The 25,482-nt window shown below is 41.5% G+C and overlaps 1 protein-coding gene across 2 annotated transcripts in view; it reads right to left on the bottom strand.

Moving 5' to 3' along the window:
* Nucleotides 1-25,482, bottom strand: part of TBC1D8 (TBC1 domain family member 8) — a 134,046-nt gene that overhangs the window by 55,257 nt on the left and 53,307 nt on the right. For both annotated transcript variants that reach the window (XM_073614778.1, XM_073614779.1), the window contains exon 6: nt 20,079-20,319. In XM_073614778.1, coding sequence (XP_073470879.1) covers nt 20,079-20,319 — 241 coding nt within the window. The remainder of the gene's footprint in view (nt 1-20,078; nt 20,320-25,482) is intronic.

The following is a 25,482-nucleotide window of genomic DNA, read 5'->3' as shown; positions in this document are numbered from 1 at the left end:
ACTGCCACTCTTGCAATGTGATACATAGCATCTACTGGCTGTCATTTTGACAGCTGGGAATTGACAATAGTAGAAGCAGCAGGGGAAGAAGCTCAGGGCTCAGATTAGCCCTAGAAACTATCTTAAAAGTCTTTTTAGCTTTTTATCTCCTAAGCCAAAAGTCTTCAAGTGGTTATATCATACCTGTCGCCAACTTAGGCAATTAAAGCTAAGCATATTAAAATAAAATACTTATTCAGGTGTTATATTCAGTCAAATGCACATTTCAAAACAATCAATAGGTCCAACAATACAAGTCAGTTGATACTATAAGCAAATTGGTTTAAATAAAAGGACCAGTGAGGGGCCAGGACTATTTTAGATTTTTCCAGGAAAAAATCAAGCTATCATACACTGTAAATATAGCTGCCTGTGTGTGTGTGTTTTTATCATGTTTAGTTTGAATTGCTCAGATCCACTTTAAACTATACCCCTTTTATATAGTTAATAAGAACAAATGTTAGAATGAAATAAAATGTTTGCAGAGTGGATTTTACGGTACAAATTTGTGAATTAAAAAAATAAAAAATATGAATTCTCGAAAAATAAAAAAATTAAAATTAAAAAAGTGATTACTAAAACAAGAAAAAAAACAACATGAATTTGTTAGTAGTCCTTTAGAACTGCACCATTGTGGCTGACTTTACTTCCTTCTATCAAGTAGTACAAGATTTACAATACAAGGTGACCAAAACTTTGAATAGGCACAGATACATGTTCCTTTTGACTAAGCCAATGTTTACACTGCGCCCTACTAGTCAGGAAATGACTGTGGAAGCAGAAGTCGTCTGAACACAGCAAGATCAAAACCTACTAAAGAGAATTTTGCCACTGAAGTAAAGCTCCTAAAAGAAAAACCTATTTCTAAAGCAAACTGTCAGATCTGCCTTTGCACTAAGGAAAAATTACATTGCAAGATTCTTTTGTCAGGTGCTCTAATAAATATGCCCATTGTTATTAAAAACAATTAAGGGTCATGTCTTCTACCTTTTTTCACCATCAGCTATTTTAATAATAAAACAAAGTATCATCATTGATTACAATTACACACTTTGCACCGTAATGCTTACAGCCGTGGCCAAAACGTTTTGAGAATGACAAAATTATAAATTTTGACAAAGTCTGCTGCTTCAGTGTTTTTAGATCTTTTTGTCAGATGTTACTATGGTATTCTGAAGTATAACTGCAAGCATTTCATAAGTGTCAAATGCTTTTATTGACAATTACATTAAGTTTATGCAAAGAGTCAATATTTGCAGTGTTGACCCTTCTTTTTCAAGACCTCTGCAATTCACCCTAACATGCTGTCAATCAACTTGTGGGCCATATCCTAACTGATGGCATCCCATTCCTGCATATTCAATGCTTGGAGTTTGTCAGAATTTGTGTTTTTTTTTTTTTGTTCACCCGCCTCTTGAGGATTCTGGATTGACCACAAGTTCTCAATGGGGAGTTTCCTGTCCATGGACACAAAATTTTGATGTTTTGTTCCGCAAGCCACTTAGTTATCACGTTTGCCTTATGACAAGGTGCTCCATCATGCTGGAAAAGGCACTGTTCGTAATCAAACTGTTCTTGGATGGCTGGGTGAAGTTGCTCTTGGAGGATGTTTTTGTACCATTTTTTATTCATGGCTGTGTTCTTAGGCAAAATTGTGAGTGAGCCCACTTCCTTGGCTAAGAAGCAACCCCACACATGACTGGTCTCAAGATGCTTTACTGTTGGCATGATACAGGACTGATGGTAGCACTCGCCTTTTCTTCTGTGGACAAGGTTTTTTCCGGATGCCCTAAACAATCGGAAAGGGGATTCATCAGAGAAAATGACTTTACCCCGGTCCTCAGCAGTTCAATCCCTGTACCTTTTGCAGAATATCAGTCTGTCCCTGATGTTTTTCCTGGAGAGAAGTGGCATCTTTGCTGCCCTTCTTGACACCAGGCCATCCTCCAAAAGTCTTCATCTCACTGTGCATGCAGATGCACTCACATCTGCCTACTGCCATTCCTGAGCAAGCTCTACATTGGTGGTGCCCCGATCCCGCAGCTGAATCAACTGTAGGAGACGGTCCTGGCGCTTACTGGACTTTTCACAAATGCAGTGGAAATGTTTTTTATGGGATTAAGTTCATTTTCATTTCAATTACAATTCATCTGATCACTCTTCATAACATTCTGGAGTATATGCAAATTGCCATCATAAAAACTGAGGCATCAGACTTCTTGAAAATTAATATTTGTGTCATTCTCAAAACTTTTGGCCACGGCTGTAGAGCTTCAAAGGAAAAGGCTGCTTTGCAAACATTTCAAAGGAAACTCATCAGGGCAGAAATTTGTAAGCAGCCATTGTCAACTTATTTATTCGAAGGTAAAAAATCCGGGATTGTCTTCTCCTTGCTTAACTACTATGTTGCTGATTTGAAGCAAGCATCCAGTGACCTGTCAGAACACCCGATGTATAGAAACATGAACTAATGGCTAGCCCTGGGACTTTAATATCAAAAACAAACCAAAAACTTTTTTCTAAACGAACACCTTTTCTTTAAATAACTAATATTGCAATACAATGCACATGCTCTAGCCTATTTTTCCAGAAAGCTAACTTGCCTACTGTCCATCTCATGATGGCTTATAACCTGCATAGTCTTTTATGTAGGTACTGTACACGTGACAAGTCACGCTAGATTTTCTAACTGTAATTAAATGAAGTATCTGCCAGAAGCTGCAGAGGCAAGTGTTCTAATATGGGTTCTAAAGATACCATAAAAGCGAACGTTCTATGATTTGTGACTCTTATGCCCCGTACACACGATTGGACTTTCCGACAACAAAACTGTGGATTTTTGTTTGACGGTTGTTAGCTCCAACTTATCTTGCATACACAGGGTCACACAAATGTTGGCCAACAATTACGAATGTGGGAACGTGGTGACATACAAGACGTACGATGAGCCAATAAAAAGGAAGTTCAATAGTTATGTGATATCTCCATAACGAACGCTAGTTTTACAAGACCGAGCGCTTCCAGCGTGAACTTTTATGCCACCGACCTGTGTACACCCGATCGGAAAGTCCGGCAACAAAGTTTTGTTGGCGGAAAATTTGAGAACCTGCTAGCCAACATTTGTTGGCGGAAAGCCTGACAACAAATGTTCGATGGAGTATACACCATCGGACTTTCAGCCAACAAGCTCACATCCAACATTTCCTGTTGGAAAGTCCGACCATATGTACGCGGCATTAGGCTTAATTTACACGGGGTGTTTTGAAACCTCTCCTGAACGATCTATTTTGGCAGATAGGAACGGATGTTTACATGCTGCAGTTAGCCGCATTTGCGTTTAGAAGCATTTTTTTTTTAAATAGTCAAAAATGTATCTCCATTAAAAAATGCCTGTAAACGAAACGCGGCTAAACGCGAGTTACCACGTTTACAAGCTGTTACGGGCATTTAGCATTTCAAATGCCTCTGAACAACCGTCCTGAACGCATTATTTTGCTTTCCACAAAATGCTTCTAAACTCAACTGCTTAGAAATTACTATAAATGACCCTGTGTATGTGTACTGATAAGATAACAGAGGAGAGTTCAGGGGCAACTGAAGAAAACACCCAACTGCTCCTAAACATCCGTTTACCAGCAGCAGTGTACATGAGGCCTCCTGTTTTGCTTTTGACAATATACTCAGTTAATAAACTGGTTCAAGTGACGTCTGCTGTGATTAAATTCCAATTGAACCCTCTATATGTATCATTGTAATACAGTTAGGCATGATATACAGAAATAAACACCCTGCTCTTTTGGATGTTTCCAACTGCTGCAGCACGGTTAAAATATCTTATGCTGGCAGCTCCTTCAAGAGTCAGATCAATGCAACCCCCTCCACCACACACCGAGCCAATGTACAACACTTCCTAGAGAGCTTGGGCATTGTAACCCTTGCTGCAGCACTTAGGAAAACACTAAAAGCAGCACATTTATTACTGTACACGCAGCCTGACAAAAGATTCAATAGGGCATTATTATAAAACATATTTGCTATGTTTGTCAATGAAGTTGAATAGTTCATGTCTTAACAACTGATGGCCGATCCCCTCTTTATAAGGGGTGTTAGTGGTTTACATGTACATTTGCTATGGAAATTAGACAAATTTAAAGTGAATACCTACGTGCTACTTTTTTATTGGGGCATGTATTGTACCATGGGCTTTGCTGGGAGTTCAACTTATCATTTTCTCCTGTACATACAGTGCATCCAGAAAGTATTCATAGCGCTTCACTTTTTCCATATTTTGTGTTACAGCCTTATTCCAAAATGGATTAAATTCATTATTTTCCTTAAAATTCTACAAACAATACCCCAAAATGATAAAGTGAAAGAAGTTTGTTTGAAATCTTGGCAAATTTATTTAAAAATAAAAAACTAAAAAGTAAAATCACATGTACATAAGTATTCACAGCCTTTGCGCAATACACTGTTGAAGCACCTTTGGCACCAATCACAGCCTCAAGTCTTTTTGAGTATGATGCTACAAGCTTGGCACATCTATTTTTGGGCAGTTTCTCAAATTCTTCTTTGCAGGACCTCTCAAGCTCCATCGCTCTAGAGTAGGTTTTCATCAATGACGTCTATGTACATTGCTGCAATTATCTTTACCTTGATCCTGACTAATGTCCCAGTTCTTTTGGGAGTTTCTCCTCTCTCCACAGAGAAATGATGGAGCTCTGTCAGAGTGACCATCGGGTTGTCACCTCCCTGACTAAGGCCTTTCTTTTCCGATTGCTCAGTTTGGCCAGGTGGCCCACTCTAGAAAGCGTCTTGCTGGTTCCAAACTTCTTCCATTTAGGAATGATGGAGGCCACTGTGCTTATTGGGACCTTCAATGCTGCAGATTTTTTTTCGGTACCCTTCCCCAGATCTGTGCCTCGATACAATACTGTCTCAGAGGTCTACAGACAATTCCTTGGACTTCATGGCTTGGTTTGTGCTCAAAAACAATCTCCTGCGCTCCGGTGTTTTGCTATGCACGGGTGGTGTGATCCACTCTTTGGTTTAAGGCAAAGTCTAGAATCTTGCAGCCCTTCTCAGAACAATGGGTATTCATACAACTAAAAAGAAAAAAGAAAAGAAGGAGGGCGCACCGACCTAGTGCATTACCGATATAAAAGTTTTATAAAAAAATATATAAAAGCAATGGTACTACTCACAAACGAGCATATATAAAGGCTTTTCTTACCAGTCGAACTGCATCCCTTAGCACCTGCAGACAGGACCGGATGACGGTAGGATCAGATGGTACCCCAAACGGCTGAACGTTTCGGTAATGCACTAGGTTGGTGCGCCCTCCTTCTTTTCTTTTTTCTTCTTTGTTTGTGCTCTGTACTGTTAACTGTGGGACCTTATATAGACAGGTGTGTGCCTTTCCAAATCATGTCCAATCAACCAAATTTGCCACAGGTGGATTCCAATCAAGTTGTAGAAACATCTCAAGGATGATCAATGGAAACAGGATGCACCTAAGCTCAATTTTGAATGTCATGGCATAGGCTATGAATACATATGCAGGCTATGAATACATATGCACATGTGATTTTTTTTTTTTTTTATAAATTTGCAAAGATTTCAAACAAACATCTTTCATGTTGTCATTATGGGGTATTGTTTGTAGAATTTTGAGGAAAATAATGAATTTAATCCATTTTGGAATAAGGCTGTAACGTAATACTTTCTGAATGCACTGTATACACTGCAGAAATATCTACTAGGGCACATATCTAGACTTATATCTAAAATAAGCATCAACTTGTACCCACGTGCCGGCGTATAACACGCACCCCAAATTTAAGAGGGAATTTTAAGGAAAAAAACTTTTAGGAGTAAAGTTTAAGGAAGAAAAACACAATACATTAAAATGCCCATCAATGCAGCGTTATCGGTGTCCATCTGCAGCCTTGTCAGTGTCAGTGCAGCCTTGCTCCAGTGTCTATTGCAGCCTTGTCAGTGCAGCTTTGCCCCAGTGCAGAATTGTCAGTGCAGCCTTGTCAGTGCAGCTTTGCCCCAGGGCAGAATTGCCAGTGCAGCCTTGTCAGTGCAGCTTTTCCCCAGTGCAGAATTGTCAGTGCAGCCTTGCCCCAGTGTCCATTGCAGCCTTGTCAGTGCAGCTTTGCCCCAGTGCAGCCATGTCAGTGCAGCCTTGTGTGATCGCCGCCGACATACACAGCCGTGTGTAAATTCAAATATGGTGCCGAGACTGCAGGGACTCGGCGGAGCCGAGATACACATACCCGAGTGTCCTCGGCTTTTCTCGGCGCTGCTTACAGTCCCGCCCAATGATGGACATCACACAGGTCCAATGGCGGGACTGGGCAGGACTGTAAGTGGCGCAGAGAAAAGCAGAGGACTCTCGGGTATGTGTATCTCGGCTCCGCCGAGTCCCTGCAGTCTCAGCACCATATTTGAATTTACACACGGCTGTGTATGTCGGCGGCGATCACGGCAATGGCCGCGATCGCTCCGATCACACAAAATTGGCGGGGATCGGCCTATAACACGCACCCACGATTTTACCCTGATTTTCAGGGGAAAAAAGTGCGTGTTATATGCCGATAAATATGGTATTTAAAACTTCCCTTGGTACTTTGTATCATCTTACAAGTCAACTCAACGTTCAGGTAAGGACTGAGTGGGCACCTACATCACTGCCATGCAAGTACAACTACGATCTTAAACAGGTTAAACATGAGGACTGCTAAACATGAGGGTTTTAACCACTTCAGCTACAGAAGGTTTACCCCCCTTCATGACCAGGCCATTTTTTGCGATATGGCACTGCAATACTTTAACTGACAATTGCGCGGTCATGCGATGCTGTACCCAAATAAAATGTATGTACTTTTTTCCCCATAAATAGAGCTTTCTTTTGGTGGTATTTGATCACCTCTGCAGTTTTTATTTTTTGCGCTATAAACAAAAAGACAATTGTTTTTTTTAAAAAAAAAACAATATTTTGTACTTTCTGCTATAAAACTTATCCAATAAAAAAAGTTAAAAAAAATCTAATTTCTTCATCAATTTAAGGCCAATATGTATTCTGCTACATATTTTTGGTAAAAAAAATCCCAATAAGCATATATTGATTGGTTTGTGTAAAAGTTATAGCGTCTACAAACTATGGGATATATTTATGGATTTTTTTTTTCAATCTTTTACTAGTTTTGGTAGTGATCAGTGACTTATAACGGGACTGCGATATTGCGGCAGACAAATTGGACACCTAACTTACACTTTTGACACTTTTTTGGAAAGCAGTGACTCCAATAAAGTGATCAGTGCTAAAAATATGCACTATTACTGTACTAATGGCACTGGCAGGGAGGTTAACCTCTAGGGCGATCAAGGGGTTAAATGTGTGGCAAACATGTGTTACTGTGTGTGCTGCTTTTAATAAGCAATGTGCTGTTTTTTTCCTCCTGCTTTGCAGCACATTGCTCCTGTCAGAAGAGAGCCCTGTGTTTGTTTACCTACACAGGGCTCTCTTTGGTAACATCTGGGACTGATCGTCAAGTGACGGCGACCAATCAGCGGCCGGCAACTGCTGACTGGTTGGTGCTGCAGCCAATCGCAGCACAGCCTCGGGGGGCGGCGCAGGTGCACGCTCTACTCCGGCACGCGGATCACATACTAGATCCGGTGCAGGGCGGCCACCCTGACGCAGTATATGTGCGTGGGGGGTGATGGTTTTGGGTATTGAGTTAACGCTACAAGTATGACTTAAAGGCCAAGTTAACAGGTAAAAAAAAATTTAATTCATTATTATTATTTTTTTAGGAGCCTGTAAAGCACTGCACCCATGATCAGCAGATCGCAGAAGCTATGCAAGGCTCCTGCAGACTGTCAGTGTAGCTATCTGCCCATACCTTGTACGGGCAGGCAGTTACTAAAAGACAGAAAGAATCAATGAACTACCTAGAGAACGGGGGCTCAGAAGGGGGGGGGATGGTTGCGTGATGGCTGCTCATTTAGTAACATGTTATAGGATACGGGTGTAACATGTAACATTATGAAAAATGTACTTGGCCTTTAAAATAACATCTTTCAGCACTGTCAACCAGAGGCCAGATTATAAACGGAGAAGACATACAAAAATTTAAGCAAATGAAAGCAAACAAATACAGATGAGCAAATTATTTTGCTGTAAAGTTAACAATTTTTATTTGCTGAAACTGGACAAAAATATGGACTGCTTAGGCAAAATTTGCTTAAAAAAAAATGTAAAAAAATAAACAAATGCTTACTTTAAGGCTTTATTCGCATGGCCGCAAAAAAGTGCATATACCAATGTTTTTTTAACCACAGATCGGTATTGTTCTCAATAGAGCTCTTCACACAGGTGCATAAACATTAACTGCTTTCAGATGCGAACACAGAAACCAAAAATCTGCATCCAAGAACATGCGCTTACACATATAAGCACATGCATATGTATTTGAAAGCACATAAATTAAGTCTAAACAAAGTAAATCATTAAAACATGTACGATTGTGCATCTTTACATATTTAAATGTATCTATATGCAAATATTTTACTGATCATTTCGCAGGAACTTTTCTCCCAGAAAACACATGTAATAGCATCGATAATTTTTTTACGGCCCTGTGAATGAGGCCTAAAGCTAAACTACAACACTAACCACAATTCTAACACTAAAGATAAACTAAAGCCAACTCTGGACTCAAACCAACTTTAACTTTAAAGCCTGGTACACACTAGGGCTGGGAGATTTTCCAAAAAAAAAAAAAAAATCTGCGATTTTCTTAAAAAAAAAAAAAAAAAAAAAAAAAAAAAAAAAACTCGATTCATGATTCAAATCGAGTTTTTTTTTGGACACCGCGCCGGTCCTGAGGAGCTGCAGGCAGGAGTTTTTAGGCGAGGCCGTGGCTTCAACCTAGTCCGCGGCGTCCGGCCTCGCGGACTAGGCCGAAGCCGTGGCCTCACTTAAAAACTCCTGCCCGCAGCAACTCAGGACTGGCGCGGTGTAAAAAAAATTTAAAAAATCTAAAAAAATCAATTTGCTTAAATTTTGAATCAATTTGACTTCTCAACTCAATTCAAGATTTAAATCGATTTTTTCCCCAGCCCTAGTACATAGTAAAAAATTGTTTTCGTTCAACCCGGCAGGCTGAATGAAAAAAAAAAAAAAAAAGCGCTCAGGTGGAGCCACTGTATTACCAGTTCGATGTTAGTACAGCAATCTCCCCCGTTGAGCTATTGTGTTCAGACAGGGGGACTGCCCCCCCCCCCACCAGAACACTCCGGGGGGCGATCAACAGATCTTTTTCATATGTTCATTTGATATAATTAGCGCTGCACTTTATATGCACTCACAACTTTCTGTAAACCAAAAAATCGAATTTTCACTCAATTCTACATAGTATAAGTACTGTTGTATATGATTATAACTTTATGCATTTGCTTTTTTGCCCGAAGGTTTGCTTAGTCAAAAGGTGCCACATATTGTATTCCAGAGTAGAAAGTGTTACAAGTATGCAGAGGCCATTACAGACTGGAAAACATTAGCACACTGTTTTTGCACTACATCAAACTTCATTATACCACTTTAGTCCATTTGCAAATCCTGACCCAGATGTACCATGTAATATCAATCTGAGATTAAAGAGAAGAAAAAAACCGAGAGGATGGAAAGTCAATAAACAGCAGGATGCCTATTAGCCATAATTATTTTGTACTCATGTGCTGTGCTTGAAGAATATTTTTAATGACTAATAAAGATAGATGCTTTAAATATTTATGTGTGTACAGAATTGGATTGCCGGGAAGAGCAATCACAGGAAGTCTTACAGACAAACTGAATACCAGAAAGACTACACAGCTCAATAACACATACAAAAACAAATTGATCAGTATTGATAAAAAATGATTTCACAAACTGACTGGGCTGTGCTTCTCTACACCATTTACTGAACAGTAAACATAAGTATACACTAAAGGCAGGTACATAATGATGTTGATATAAATGGTTGCTTTAAAATGAACCCATCACATGACTGCTAAGAAGGTAACCGTGTCACTGGCTGAAATAATTTGTATGAATGCACTTAATTCATTAGGAGCTACTTGTAAAAGGCTTAAAATATACTGGTTTAAAGGAGAAGTACAGCCAAAACTCATTTGACTGTACTTTTCCTGTGGATCACAGGAGTGCGGTTCGTTTTCCACTTCTGTGGTCTGTTTTCAGCAGACAGCGAGCTGAAACCCACGGTCGGCTGATGTCACAGAGCTGGTCCAGGCTCGGGAAAGATCGCGACCTTATGTCAGGATCCGCCCATATGCATGGACCAGCACCAGGCTCAGCCTCTCAGTGAACCGCTGATAGCCTGAGCTGGCCTTTCCTGCCCCCTCCACAGCCCAACACGCCAGTGAGCATGGGGGCAGAGCAGAGAGCCGGTGACTGACAGTCACCGGCCCTCTCCTCACGGAGTGTGAGCAATCAGCAGTGTTTAATCGCTCGGTTGTCAGTGTTAGAGCTGACGGGGGACCAATCGGACCAATGCTGCATCCAGCTAGGAAAGAAAAGAACTCCAAATCCCATACTTTTCTTAACTAAAATGGAACATCACCCTACCACCAGATTATTTTAGGCAGTAATGCCAGCCAGCAAAATTCCTTAAACTTTGCACAAATATACACCAGAAGAAATTATATCAAGTAGCTGAACAGAAGTGTAGGAAAACAGAAAATATGCTTTTTAAACACGTTTGTCTCACTTGCCACAAACAAATGTGTAATTCTGTTTTGCTATTTTACAAATTAAAATGAAAGATAAGGCTAATAACAATTTGTGTTAAAATGTTAGAACCCCCCCCCCCTGCTTTGCAAGTGTAAAAACAGCAGTGTATCTTGAACCTTTTCTTCACAGAATCGTGGCTAACCTGGACAGAACGGGACTATTAGTTGGTACATACCATAGTAATGGTCTACTATTCTTCCCAACTAACCCCTCCACTTCACTACCTAATCTCCAAGCAGAATTTTCTATTTAGCTCCCTAGTCATTCAAATTACCAATTCATCCAAATTACCTATTAGAATTAAGAAGCCCTTAATATTTCCCCCTCGCCACGACCATGGCACAATGGGAAGAAACTTTCCCTTTAAATGGTTAAACTCGCTTATATAATTTAGGAACTGATATTCACAGAGACCTATATAACACCTATGCAGTCAACTCCTCAAACACTTCTTTTCAAACTCAAGGAAATGGCATTTAGGCCACTTTTTGTGATTCGGTGTATCATATTATAGATGAACATACTACCTCAGATACTGAACCTTATGCAGACACTTCTGGTTTATATCCCTAAAGAGTTCCTAAAATATATGAATGCCATATTTTTCTACTTCTTATGGGCCAGACACCCTTGAGACTTAAGCCTCATCCACAATGGACCTTTTTACAGCTGCTGTTTTTGGCTTCAGACGTTTTTTTTCTGCAGCCAGTAAACTCCCTAGCATTTTATCCTATGTGTCCATGCATACGTAGGCTGTTATCAGCATTTTTTTGGCAGGGGCATTTTCTGGCAGGAAAAAAAAAACCCAGGACTAACCTATTACAAGACAAGACATTTTTATGGTCCAGTTTATTGAGGCCCTGACTAGGAATGACACTCTGCTGGACCTGGTAATCTCATACCATACAGAGCTTATTACCAATATTCATATAAAAGAACATCTGGGTAGCAGTGACCATAACATGATTCTATTTAATGTTAGCTGTAAACAACAAACACATACGGGAAAGATAAAAACACTTAAATTTAAGAGAGCAAATTTTCCAAGAATGGGAGCTGCTCTCCAGGACTTAGACTGGGAGGGAATATTGGCATTGATGAAACCAGAACAGAAATGGGAATTCTTCAAAAAGACTGTTTGTGAGCTCACTGCAAAGTTTATTCCCATGGGCTATACGTTTAAAAGGCTAAAAATAAAACCTATGTGGCTCACGGCCAAAGTTAAAAAAAAAGGTATAAATAAGAAAAGCGCTTAAAAAATTTAAAAATGACGGAACACTATTGTCGTTTAAATGTTACAAGGAATATAACAGAATATGTAAAAAGGAAATCAAGGGCGCAAAAATTCAAAACGAACAACAGATTGCAAAAGATAGTAGGACAAACCCCCAAAAATTCTTCAAATGTATTAATAGTAAAAAGGTCAGGTCTGAGCATGTAGGCCCTTTACAAAATAATCTAGACTGGACAAAGAGAAGGCAAATTTATTAAATACTTTCTTCAGCTCTGTGTATATAAAGGAGCAAGGGAGAGCTCATGTCCATAATGGGGATGGTATTGACACAGCCTCAAATGATCTACAATGGCTCAAAAGTGATATGGTCCAGAAATATTTAGACAGAATAAAGGTGGATAAAGCACCTGGCCCAGATGGTATCCACCCACAAATCATAAAAGAATTGAGCTCTGTCATTTCAATGCCATTGTTTCTAATTTCTAGGGACTCGTTAATGACTGGAATGGTACCACTGGATTGGCGTAGGGCCAATGTGGTGCCCAGATTTAAAAAGGGATCAAAGTCTTTACCAAGTAATCATGGACCTGTTAGTTTAACTTCTATAGGTCGGAAAGATATTGGAGTGTTTAATAAAAAAGAAAAAAATATTTTAAGCAACAGACAGCATGTGTTTATGAAAGACAGATGTTGTCAAACAAGCCTGATTTCTTTTTATGAGGAGGTAAGTAAAACCTTGGACAGAGGGGTGGCTGTGGACGTGGTATACTTGGATTTTGCAAAAGCTTTGACACAGTTCCCCACACACGGCTAAAGTCTACATGCTTGGAAAGATCAGTTTGTAAATGGATAGAAAACTGGCTAAAAGACCAAATTCAGAGAGTAGTGGTTACTGGTTCTTACTCTGCATGGTCTAAGGTTATCAGTGGTGTACCCCAAGGTTCAGTGTTTGTACCCTTACTTTTTAACAGCTTTAAAAATTAAATAAGGTTTGGGATTATTATAATTACCATTTCAGTCTTTGCAAATGACACCAAACTATGCAGCGGAATAACGTCCTTACAGGATGTCTCCAACTTACAAGCCAACCATAATGCACTGTTTAATTGGGCAAATGTCAGGGCTGGGCTCTCAGCCATTCCTTCTCTATGCTCAGCCGTCGGTTAATTGCCAGTACTCATCGTTCCACAGTGGCTCACCTGTTAATCATCTCCTGCTCGTCAGTCAAGCCCACAGCCAGCCCCTTCAGGCTATTTAAACTGCCTGGTTCATTTCATCAATTGCCTTCGCCTTGGTCAACATATCTAAAGACTCTCTGCTGTGTTCCTTTTGAAGACTTGCCTGGCTGACTTCCCTTCTGGTTCCTGATCCTGTCTTCTGCCTCTGACTACACTGATCTCTGGCTTCCTGATTTCCTGGCTTGTTCTGATTACCCGATTTGGCTACCGAACCCTGGCTATGTTTTGACTACATTTACCAGTTGTACCATTTTTACCACTTTATTAAAAGGTGTGATTTTTACTGCATTTTCTGTCTCCGTCTGTTTCATGAGTCTTGACAGCAATTATGTGGCAAATCAAGTCTAATGTTGTTAAATGTATAGTTATGCACTTGGGGCTAAGAATATGCATGCATCATACATACTAGGGGGAGTGCAACTGGGGGAATCCATAGTGGAGAAGGATTTGGGGGTTTTGGTAGAACATAAGCTTAATAATAGAATGCAATGCCAAGCTGCGGTTTCCAAAGTGAGCAAAGTTCTTTCTTGTATTTAGCGAGGTATGGACTCCAGAGAGAGAAAGATATCATTTTGTCCCTGTACAAATCATTAGTAAGACCTTATCTGGAATATGCAATTCAGTTTTGGTCACCAGTTCTCAAAACAGATATCGGGGAACTAGAAAAGGTGCAGAAAAGGGCAACCAAACTGATAAGAGTGATGGAGGAGCTCAGCTATGAGGATACATATTCTCTCTTGAAAAGAGGAGATTAAGGGGGGAAATGATCAACATGTATAAATATATAAGTGGTCCATATAGTGAACTTGGCGTTGAGTTATTCACTTTAAGGTCATCACAGAGGACAAGGGAGGTTTCTTCACAGTAAGAGCTGTGAAAATGTGTAATAGACTCCCTTCAGTGGTGGTTCTGGCCAGCTCAGTAGATTGCTTTAATAAAAGGCCTGGGTTCTTTCCTTATTGTGCATAATATAACTGGGTACTAACATTTATAGGTAAAGTTGATCAAGGGAAAATCCGATTGCCTCTTGGAGGATTGGGAAGGCATTTTTTCCCTGCTTTAGCAAATTGGATCATGCTTTGCTGATGTTTTTTGCCTTCCTCTGGATCAACTGTGGGTGGAGGATTGTGTATATAGGATTGTATGATTTATTTATTTATTTTTTGGCTGAACTAGATGGACTTGTGTCTTTTTTCAACTGGACTAACTATCCAACTATATAACGAGTTTTAAGAGGAGTTTTTCAGCTGTAAACCGCTAAAAAAAAAACGCGGCTATTTGGCGTTTACCAGTGTTTTTCAGCCATAAGCTGTTGTGGGAGTATAGTTTTGCTAACAAAAAGCTAAAAAAAAATAATAGCTAAAAAAAACACTACTGCAAAACTCATTCTACAGCTACAGCTTTCTACAGCTGACGCTACTGGCATTTTTATAACATTCAATGTGCATGAGGCCTTAAAAGTAATATTGTCAGACTAAACAAAGACAGAGAGGGTCCTGCATTTCCACACATCTCGCTTTACTTTGCAGCAACTTGTCAACCTTACCCCGGTGATAGATTGAGGTCACCATGGCCCCAATAAACACTGGGTGAGGATTGAACAGGCTGCTGCTACTGTTCCATTACATCTACTCCCATAGTGTTCTGATGGAAATACTGCATCTTAAGACACAACTTACTATAGGAACAACTTGAGAAATATGTAGGAAATATTTCCCATGGGAATATACTGCATCTCTCCAACTACTTTCCCTCTAAAAATTTCAGGCTTCAAAAACCTGGTACATGCATGGGTTTAAAGTATTCATAATTCCTGATAAGTGTGTGTTCACTTTCTGTGAACACAGTTCACTGTGCCAACACAAATTACAAGTTAAAGCAAGCCATATCTGAATATGATCCAAAAATGCCGCCATCTTCTCTGGACCAAAGCTCATTTATAATGGTCTGTTGCAAAGTTGAAAACTGTTCTATTGTTAGGCGAATCGAAATGTGACAACCATGGGTGCCATGTCCTTGGGACTAAAGAGGAGAGGGACATTCCGTCTTGTTATCAGTGCGCAGTTTAAAAACATGCATCTCTAATGGTAACGGGGTACATTAGTGCATATGGAACGGGCAGCTTACACATCTGAAAAGACAACATCAATGCTGACAGATATATCCAGGTTTTAGAGCAGCATATGCTTCCATCCAGATGACGCCTTTTTCAGCAGGACAATGCTAAACCACATACTGCATCTTTGACAACATAATGGCTTTACAGCAGCAAGAGTCTGGGTACTAACTGGCCTGCCTGCAGTTCAGACCTTTCACCAACTGAAAATATTTGGTGCCGCTTGAAATGAAAAATTCAACTAAGGCTGGCCATTCATGGTCGAATTTCGAAAGAATTTTCTTTTGAAAATCAGAAAATTTGCATGTTTTTTGATCCGATGGTGCCACCATTGATTTCGAAATTCGGCCAACCAAGCCTTCAATTTCACCTCATGTTGCTACAGAAAAGAATTTTTGTGGCTGGGAATCTTCTTTTCTTTCCGGGAATGTTCTTTTCTTGCACATGCGCATTTCTTTTTTGATTACATTTCTTGCACGATTCTCCCATCATTGATTAGAAAATCGTTCCTCTTTCAAAAAATTTCCAACATGTCTGATTACTCAAATTTTATTACCGCACGAAAATCGGCTGTTGCTGCAGCCCACTAATGGTGCAAAATATGAAGGAAAACTCTTAGATAGAATTTTCGAAAGAAAATTCTTTCAAAATTCGACCCATGTATGGCCTGCCTAAAATAACCTAGGACTGTTAGGCGGTTGGAATCCTACATCAGACATGAATAGGCCAACATTCCTCTATCAAAACTCCAGCAACCGGTCTCCTCAGTTCCCAGACATTTACAGAGTGTTTTTAAAAGAAGAGGGGACTCTACACCATGGTATACATGGCCCTGCCCAACTTTTAGAGATGCTGCTTCCATCAATTTCAAAATTACCTTATTTTTTTAAAGGGTACATTTTCTCACTTCGGTGATCATTTACAATCACTTTAAGCCAGGTGAGATGATACTTGTTCCTTCAATTTTTCATAACTTAATCATCTAAAGATAAAAGTTTCACAAATCACATTATTCAGCATTTCATGCATTTTACCTCCTATAACCAAGTTGTTTTGCTGAAAGCATAAGCAGAGCAGCAATCTCTACTGGAGAATTTAGCAAATACCTCACTGACCAAGATTCTATGGGGTTGATTTACTAAGACTGGAGAGTGCATAATCTTACGCAGCTCAAAAATTTTTCATAACTTAATCTAAAAGATAAAAGTTCCACAAATCGCATTATTCAGCATTTCATGCATTTTACCTCCTGTAACCAAGTTGTTTTGCTGAAATCATAAGCAGAGCAACAATCTCTACTGGAGAATTTAGCAAATAGCTCACTGACCAAGATTCTATGGGGTTGATATACTAAGACTGGAGAGTGCATAATCTGGCGCAGCTCAGAATAGAAACCAATTAGCTTCCAGTTTTTTGTTTTTTTTTGTCAAAGTTTAAAGTGCAAGTTCACCTTTACAGAAAATCTGTGACCTTACTGTAACGAGCCCCTTTGCTCGCTCGGTTCCACTCTCCCGACACTCCTCTGCAGCTATTGAATCAGGTTGCAACGTCTGATGGTTCGGTCATCCAATACTCCGGGATTAGAACTTCAGCTATGTGCCGTTCTAACCCAGTTGTCATAGCTCAGAACAAACACCAGGCAGGCTGTATGTAAGTTCAAACAGGAATCTATCTTTATTGACAAAATACAGGCTTTTATACACTCAAAGTGAAGGTGCAGACCTCCTGCTCATATTACTCTAACAATACAGCTGTAACCTAATTAACATGAGCTAATTAACTAATCCCTTTAGACAGCCTAGATGACTCAAACATGACCGTTAGACCAGACTGGCCGTCTTGTAGTTCAGAAAGTCCAATCAACATTATCACAATCAACATAGGACTCTTCTTCACACATTAGCAGAGTTAATTAACACAAATAACAATGGGGATCTAATGACTCTTAGATCCCATGGTATAGGATCCCATAGTATTTACAATACACATTTTCGCAGACAATAGACAGACAGGTGTTGGAATTTACATCAGCATCTCCTAACAGTATCTGTCCCAGCATTATGAATCAGCCACTATTCCAATATGGCAAATCCAGGGTCCCCCAGACATACAGCTCACAAAGAGCACCATTCCCCCAAATGCAAGGGCCCCCGATCGATCGGCAAGAGGCTAGCATACAGTCCCCTCCAAAAGTCTCTTTCCCGGCTAGGTCTGTCACACTTACACTGAACCCGATCTCCCCCGGTCCCGATGAACTGGAGTCCTGCGATCCTCCGATGTCAGATGCCGGCATGACGCTTTACCAGTCCGGAGATTCAAAATCCCAGCGGCTTAATCTCCTATATGTGCTTAGCCAGTATGGCCCAGAGTGATTTGAAATGGTCAGCACCGTCACATGGACGGGACAGGGGTGGTGTCAAGTGTAAGGTCACCTTACAGATTTTCTGTAAAGGTAAACTTACACTTCAGTTGAACAAGCTGAAGTTAGAAGGTGATTGGCTACCATACACAGAGTCACCAGATCTAGTTTCAGCAAATCAATCCCTACATCTCACACCCTAGCAATTAAATTTAAAAAGGGGTTTATGTCTATTGGTCTGAGGCTGTCAAACTAAACCATTGCATTCTATAGGGATGGTATTACCCAATAATTCAGCCCCAATGGGCAATTCCCAAAAAGATAAATGGACTTATAATGTAGTACCTGTCTTGCCTGGATCAGTAGATAATACACAATCAGCCTTTCAGTATGTGTTAACTGTATGTGATCATGTAATACAAGGTCCCGGAAGCCACTAAAAGGCACCCTCAGGGGTCAAGTTTTATACTGGATTAAATGACCAGCCTGTCTTCTAGGAGTGCCTCTTCCTCTGCTCTACACTGCAGCAGACTGTCACACGTCAGGATCTGGCAGGCCATTGTGTGTCAAACAGCCAATCATTTTATTTTTACATTCATTACTTTTATCCTTTAACACATATATAAAAAGGGGTAATTTGAACTTGTTTCTAATTTTTGACAACAGCACTGTATAGGCTGGCATTCACCACTAGCATAAAACTCTGGTTTTGCTATAACGTATATTTACCATTTGCTGTTGAGTAGTATGTATGTAATAGAAAGACTAACAAGTAAAAACGTGAAATGAAAAAGCATGAATTCACTTTTCAGATATAGGTGAGGGCACGGACAGGCTGATCTGTTAATATTAGTTGCATATACAACACATGGCCTTACTTAGTGGTTTCTGATAATGTAAAAACCAACCTAGGATATACATGCATTACAAAATTTGCCTTGGATCCATGGGTTATGTTGTCTGGTAAAGCAGACATTCCCTAAGATCCATGAAATAGAGGGCCTTCTGAAGGGGACATCTCAGCGATTCAAACACTAGGCAGTAGAGCTTCCCAAGCCAAATATATTAAGGTCACAGAAGATGCAAAGGCCAAAAGATTTTCCTTACCAAACATTCTTCCATTAGACTAATCAATCTGGCTTAATGCTCATTTTATGCAATAAGCAAACAGCCCCGGAGCTGACCTTATCTTGACAAAACTATGGAAATTATTTGGGAAAAATTTACTTTGGATGCTGCAGTTTTTTTCCCCTAGGTCAACTGCTCAGGGAATATCTACAAAAGTCACAGTGTACAGACAATCCAATTGTTACTGACCAAATCGGATGATAATAAGCTCATTTCTATGGGGGGGGGGGTTATGGAGTTTAGAATACATTTTCCTATATGGTCGAATGCAATTTTTCCCAATAATAAGTTCACATCAGGGATATTTGCTCAGTCCAAAAAACATGATTAAACATGTGCACTGTGTTTGAAAGGTCATTCATATAAGGATCTTTCAGCAATCTAATTTCTTAACTGCCCTTATGTCTACATGTATGTTAAAACTCATGGGCTGTGCCCGTTTTCAAGATCTACTAACTATATTATTTAATCTAGGGCAGTGGTTACCAACCTTTCGGACCACTAAACTCAAAATTTTGAATCCCGAGGACCACTAACATGAATTTTACACACAATGACCCAGCTCTTTGTCCCCCTCCCCCTGGACCACACTGCTGCCTTATACACACAATGCTCCAGCTCTCTCCCCCCTCTCTGCACTCTACATCACACTGTTGCCTTACACAGACTCATGATTGGATCTGATCTTCTTATTCAACCATGTGTTCAAGCTCCGTGCTGCCTCCCATAGTCTGTGATCAGCGCTGCCATTATAAGTGCCCTCCTTCTTCACGTCCTGCTCTCAGCACTGCTCCCAGCGCCTTCCTCTGAATTTACAGGAGCTACAAAGGAGGCATTGAGTATCAATGTGTGCTGAAAGTATTAACTGTCAGCACGCATTGAGAACAACACTGGAAACAACATTGGACGGTATACATCCGCCACAATGTTGATTTGCGGCAGAACCCCTGGGACCCACCAAAATTTTCTCATGAACCATCAGTGGTCCAAGGACCACTGGTTGATGACCGCTGCTCTAGGAGACCTGCCATCTGACTCATATTCTTTATACTTTTTTACAATACACCTTACAATTGTAAATTGTACTGTCACCAAAGTACTTCTCTAGGACCCCTTGGCTATGTTATGTCACTGCATCACTCAAGGGATAAAAAAAATACCTTTTTGTTATTTGTGTGGACTGTTGCAAATTTGGGTCCAGTTCAAATACTTCATTATCCAACAGTCTTCTGACAGTCACATCGGCAAGCTGCTCCATTATTTGGAATACTTCACTGATATCAAGGAACATGGAAAACTCTCGCTCCTTTCCTCGTGCATGGACCACAATGATGTCTGCCATTAAAACATTGGATGTCCTTTCAAGTTTCTGGACCTCAACCCAAGGGATCATTATTTTCACTTAGTAAAAAAACAAAACAAAAACAAAACATGATTGGTGCACTGTACAAATTCACTTTGCGTCATACAACTGTGAAACATGTTCTAGACAGTAAACTACAACAAAACCAACTTGTGAAAATGGAATTGGGCTTTTTTTCTGCATTATAGCTTTTTAAGCAATACAAATGAAAGATATGGATTATTTAGCTAACCGTGCCAGTCATTCTTAAGCAGCAAAAGACTGCATAGAAGATATTTCCTGACCGCTGCTGCACCTGAATATATAAACATATAGACCACACAGCACTTTAGCCAACATTATTGATATAAAAAATACATCAATGTCATGTTTGTAAAAAATTTGTAACATGACAAAGGGTGAAGAAAACTGCCCTTTTTTTTATTAGGGTAGCAATAAATGCAATGTTTTGGTCAAAAACCTCTGCATCCTGACACTATGTTTTTGGTCATTTCATTTTTACTTGTTTACAGTTTATATAATGTTTAGGTAATTTATAAAAATAAATATTTAAAGTGAAACTCGAGGCAGAAAGTTAAATGCAGTTAAAGTTATTGTAAAGCTTTCTTTTTTATTTTCTTAAAAAATAAACATGTTATACTTACCTGCTCTGTGCAATGGTTTTTGAACAGAGCAGCCCCAATCCTCTTCTGGGATTCTGCACTGGCACTCCTGCCCCCCCCCCCCCTTCTGAGTGCCCCCATTGGAAACCGCTTCTTTTGGGGGGCACTCGTGCATGCTCTACCCTGCCCTCCGCTCTCTGCTCACAGCTTTTGACTAACAGCAGTAGGAGCCAATAGGTGTGCTGCTCTCAGCCAAGCCTGTGAGACGGGAGAGAGGAGAACAGCTGCTGCAGACATGCACAGCACTGGATTTAGATCGGGCTCAGGTAAGTATTTAGGCAGCAGGGGGAAGTGCTACTATTAAAAGATTTTTTACCTGAAAGTGATACTAAAGTCTTGTTTTTTTTTTGTTTTTTTTTAAATAATAAACATAAGCTGTGGGGAATGTGGCTGGAGACCCCTGGCCTTAGCCCATGGGAACTGGTGTACCAGAGGTTATGTGTCCGAACAGACCATAAAGATCTAAAGATTTTTTAAATCAGATGATTATATGAGGTTTTGCTTTATTTTGGGGTGATGGAATCATGTCTGCACTGTACTGGCATAGCTTTTGATATGCATAGCACCTATATTTGACATTGTCTATGTAACTTCTGCCTTTGGTTATGTAAATGGATGTAAAACTTTAGTGCACTTTATTTTTTGGAATGTAATGTTATTTATTTATTACAATAAACAGTTTCCTGATTTAAAAAACAAAAACATATTCTACCTACCTGCTCTGTGTAATGGTTTTGCACAGAGCAGCCCAGATCCTCCTCTTCTTGGTTCCCTCTTCAGAGCTACTGGGCCCTCCCTCCTGTTGCGTGCCCCCACAGCAAGCAGCTTGCTATGGGGGCACCTTTGGCGAGCCGCAGCTCCCTGTGTCCATTCAGACATGGAGCTGTGGCCCAGCCCACCCCCTCTCTCTCCTCATTGACTCACTGACTTTAACTGACAGCAGCGGGAGTCAATGGCACTTCGCTGCTATCCCAGCCAATGAGGAGAAAGAGTCCCGGGCAGCCGGGTCTCTTGTGTAACATCACTGGATCGAGATGCTAAGGTAAATATTGGGTGGGCTGAGGGGGGAACTGTACACAGAATCTTTCTTGGAGTTTGGTTTTAATAACTGCTGAACAGGTGACAAGTGAGTAGGGACGGACTAGGAGGCAGAATATCTTTGCCCAGAGATGGGCTTTGAAAAAAAAAAAAAAAAAAACAGACATGACCCCATTTTTTTTTCTAATGTGGAAAAGCATGACCAGAAATATGCGTTGTGATGCGCTGCAGTGTGGGTGCACTTCTCACAACTGTAATAGTGCAATGGGTGCAACTCAAAATGGCTTGCTTTGCGTTTTACAGTGTGTTACCACATCATTTATGTCTGAGGGAACCTACATTTTTATATCTTTTGCCCTGGTTCTGTTTAGGTCTAGAGGAAAGGCTGAAAGAAAGTAAAACAGTTTGCAGTTCTGTAAACTGCAAGCAATGTGTATTAGTGGATATCATTTTTGTTATAAAGAAACCCTCCAAAACAAGCCATGTGCAGTCACCACCCCCAACACACACAATGCATACATCTTTGCTTGTCTGTTTAGAGAGATATCATTTTGCCCCTGTACAAATCATTAGCAGGACCTCATCTGGACTATACAGTTCAGTTTTGGGCACCAGTTCTCAAAAAGGATATCAGGGAACTGGAGAAAGTGCAGAGAAAAGCAACCAAACTGATAAGAGGCATGGAGGAGTTCAGCTATGAGGAAAGATTGAAGATTGAAAGATTGAGGAACTGAATTTATTCTCTCTTGAGAAGAGGGATGATCATCATGTACAATGATCATCATGTACAAATACATAAGTGGTCCATATAGTGAACTTGGTGTGGAGTTATTCACTTTAAGGTCATCACAGAGGACAAGGGGGCACTCTTTACATCTAGGAGGAAAAAAAGATTTAATCTCCAAATACGGAAAGGTTTCTTCACAGTGAGAGCTGTGAAAATGTGGAATAGACTCCCTCCAGAGGTGGTTCTGGCAAGCTCAGTAGATTGCTTTAAAAAAAGGCTTGGATTCTTTCCTAAATGTACATAATATAACTGGGTACTAACATTTATAGGTAAAGTTGATCCAGGGAATTACCGATTGCCTCTCGGGGGATCAGGAAGGAATTTTTTCCCCTGCTGTAACAAATTGGATCATGCTTTGCTGGGGTTTTTAGCCTTCCTCTGGATCAACTGTGGGTATAGGATTGTGTATATGGGATTGTAGTTCTTTTTTTTCTTTGGTTGAACTAGATCAGTAATGGCGAATCTATGGCATGCGTGCCACAGCTGGGACGTAGAGCCATCTCTGCGGGCACGCAAGAGGGTCCAGGTTCATGGCGGGGAAAGAACACGGTAGCAAGCAGCGGCGAGATGCAGGAAATTATCTGCATGAGTGAGTGGGCGGCTCCGCAGCCTCCACGAGGAAGGCTACAGACCTGAGAGCACGGGAGGGAAAGAAGCAAGCAGCGGCGAGGTGCAAGAAACTGTCTGCACAAGTGAATGGACGGCCCCGCATCATACGCGTGGTAGGCTACAGGCCTGACAGCGTGGGAGGGAGAGAAGAACTTCACCACTTAATTTTATGGCCGAAGAGGAGCATCCCTGGTGCTTTCCGGAGCCTGGACTCCTCAAACCTCCAACAGTGAGGCCCGGAGAACAGACTGACTGTGGGCCCAGAAGATGAGGACAGGCAGAGAGGCGCAGGCTGTGAGGGAGCCACTGGATGGAACAGAGCAGAGGGCTCTCCCGGATCAAGGATGGAGACAGGTACAATTATACACTGAATACCTGCATACAAAGACTGGGGCAGGGAGGCAGAGCAGGGATTGCAGATAGGGACAGAGCTAGAGGTCTCCCTTTCGCTCAGCTCCCCTCTTTTTCAGTCCCCCCCCCCCATGTCCCCCTCTTTCTGCTCCCCCTCGCTGTCCCCTCTCTCTGTGTGTTCCCCCTATCACTGTGTCTCCCCCCTCTCTCTCTCTGTCCCCCCTCGCTCTCTCTCTCTGTCCCCCCTCGCTCTCTCTCTCTCTCTGTCCCCCCTCACTCTCTCTCTCTCTCTGTCCCCCCTCACTCTCTCTCTCTCTCTGTCCCCCCTCACTCTCTCTCTCTCTCTGTCCCCCCTCTCTCTCTGTGTCCCCCCCCTCTCTCTCTCTGTCCCCCCTCTCTCTCTCTGTCCCCCCTCTCTCTCTGTCCCCCCTCTCTCTCTGTCCCCCCTCTCTCTCCATGTGTGTCCCCCCCTCTCTCCGTGTGTGTCCCCCCCTCTCTCCGTGTGTGTCCCCCCCTCTCTCCATGTGTGGCCCCCACTCTCTCCATGTGTGGCCCCCCCTCTCTCTGTGTGTGCCCCCCCTCTCTCTGTGTGTGCCCCCCCCTCTGTGTGTGCTCCCCCCTCTCTCTGTTTGTCCCCCCCTCTGTGTGTGTCCCCCCTCTGTGTGTGTCCCCTCTCTGTGCGTGTCCCCCTTCTGTGTGTGTGTCTCCTCTCTCTCTGTGTGTGTGTCCCCCCCCCTCTCTGTGTGTGTCTCCCCCCTCTCGCTGTGTGTCTCCCCCCTCTCGCTGTGCGTCTCCCCCCTCTCGCTGTGCGTCTCCCCCCTCTCGCTGTGCGTCTCCCCCCTCTCGCTGTGCGTCTCCCCCCTCTCGCTGTGCGTCTCCCCACTCTCGCTGTGCGTCTCCCCACTCTCTCTGTGCGTCTCCCCACTCTCTCTGTGCGTCTCCCCACTCTCTCTGTGTGTCTCCCCACTCTCTCTGTGTGTCTCCCTACTCTCTCTGTGTCCCCCCCACTCTCTCTGTGTCCCCCCCACTCTCTCTGTGTCCCCCCCACTCTCTCTCTCTCCCCTCTCTCTCTGTGTCCCCCCTCTCTCTCTCTGTGTCCCCCCGCCCTCTCAGCATCTCTCACACCCCCATCTCTCTCTCTGTCCCCCCCCCCTCTCTCTCACACAGAGAACCTCTCTCTATCTTTTACACACACCCCCATCTCTCTAACAGACCCCCTCTGTTTCACTCAGCAGCCCTCTCTCGCGAATTGCCGTGTTGGCACTTTGTAACACAAAACCAACTTATTTATTTCAGTTTGGGCAGTCGGGCTCAAAAAGGTTCGCCATCACTGAACTAGATGGACATGTGTCTTTTTTCAACCTATGTAACTATATTTCAGACTCACATATATAATATGTTTTTTCTTTAATGGAATGCGGTGTCCATTCCCGGTAAAAAAAAAAAAAAAAAAGATCCCTGCATTGTCATAAAGTTCCAAGCTTCTAAGAACAAAAATAAAACAAAAAAAACAGGTTCTTCTGCTTTCTAAAAAGGATACTAAACACAGCACTTCAGGGCCTCTCCCTCAAACATAAAGAACAAAGGACAGCTGAATACCTCAATGAATGGATGTTATTGTATGGAAACTGTCAAGCAAATCGGCAGCTAGGACAGACCTGCTCTTGAGCCAGATTTTTTTTTTATAGAGCAACAACCCAGTAAATCCTACTTCAGAAAGAATGTATAATGCAGTGCTAAACACTTCAGAGAAA

Source organism: Aquarana catesbeiana, linkage group LG02, assembly GCF_042186555.1.
Source record: "Aquarana catesbeiana isolate 2022-GZ linkage group LG02, ASM4218655v1, whole genome shotgun sequence".
Taxonomy (NCBI): domain Eukaryota; kingdom Metazoa; phylum Chordata; class Amphibia; order Anura; family Ranidae; genus Aquarana; species Aquarana catesbeiana.
This window is presented reverse-complemented; position numbering and strand designations above follow the sequence as displayed.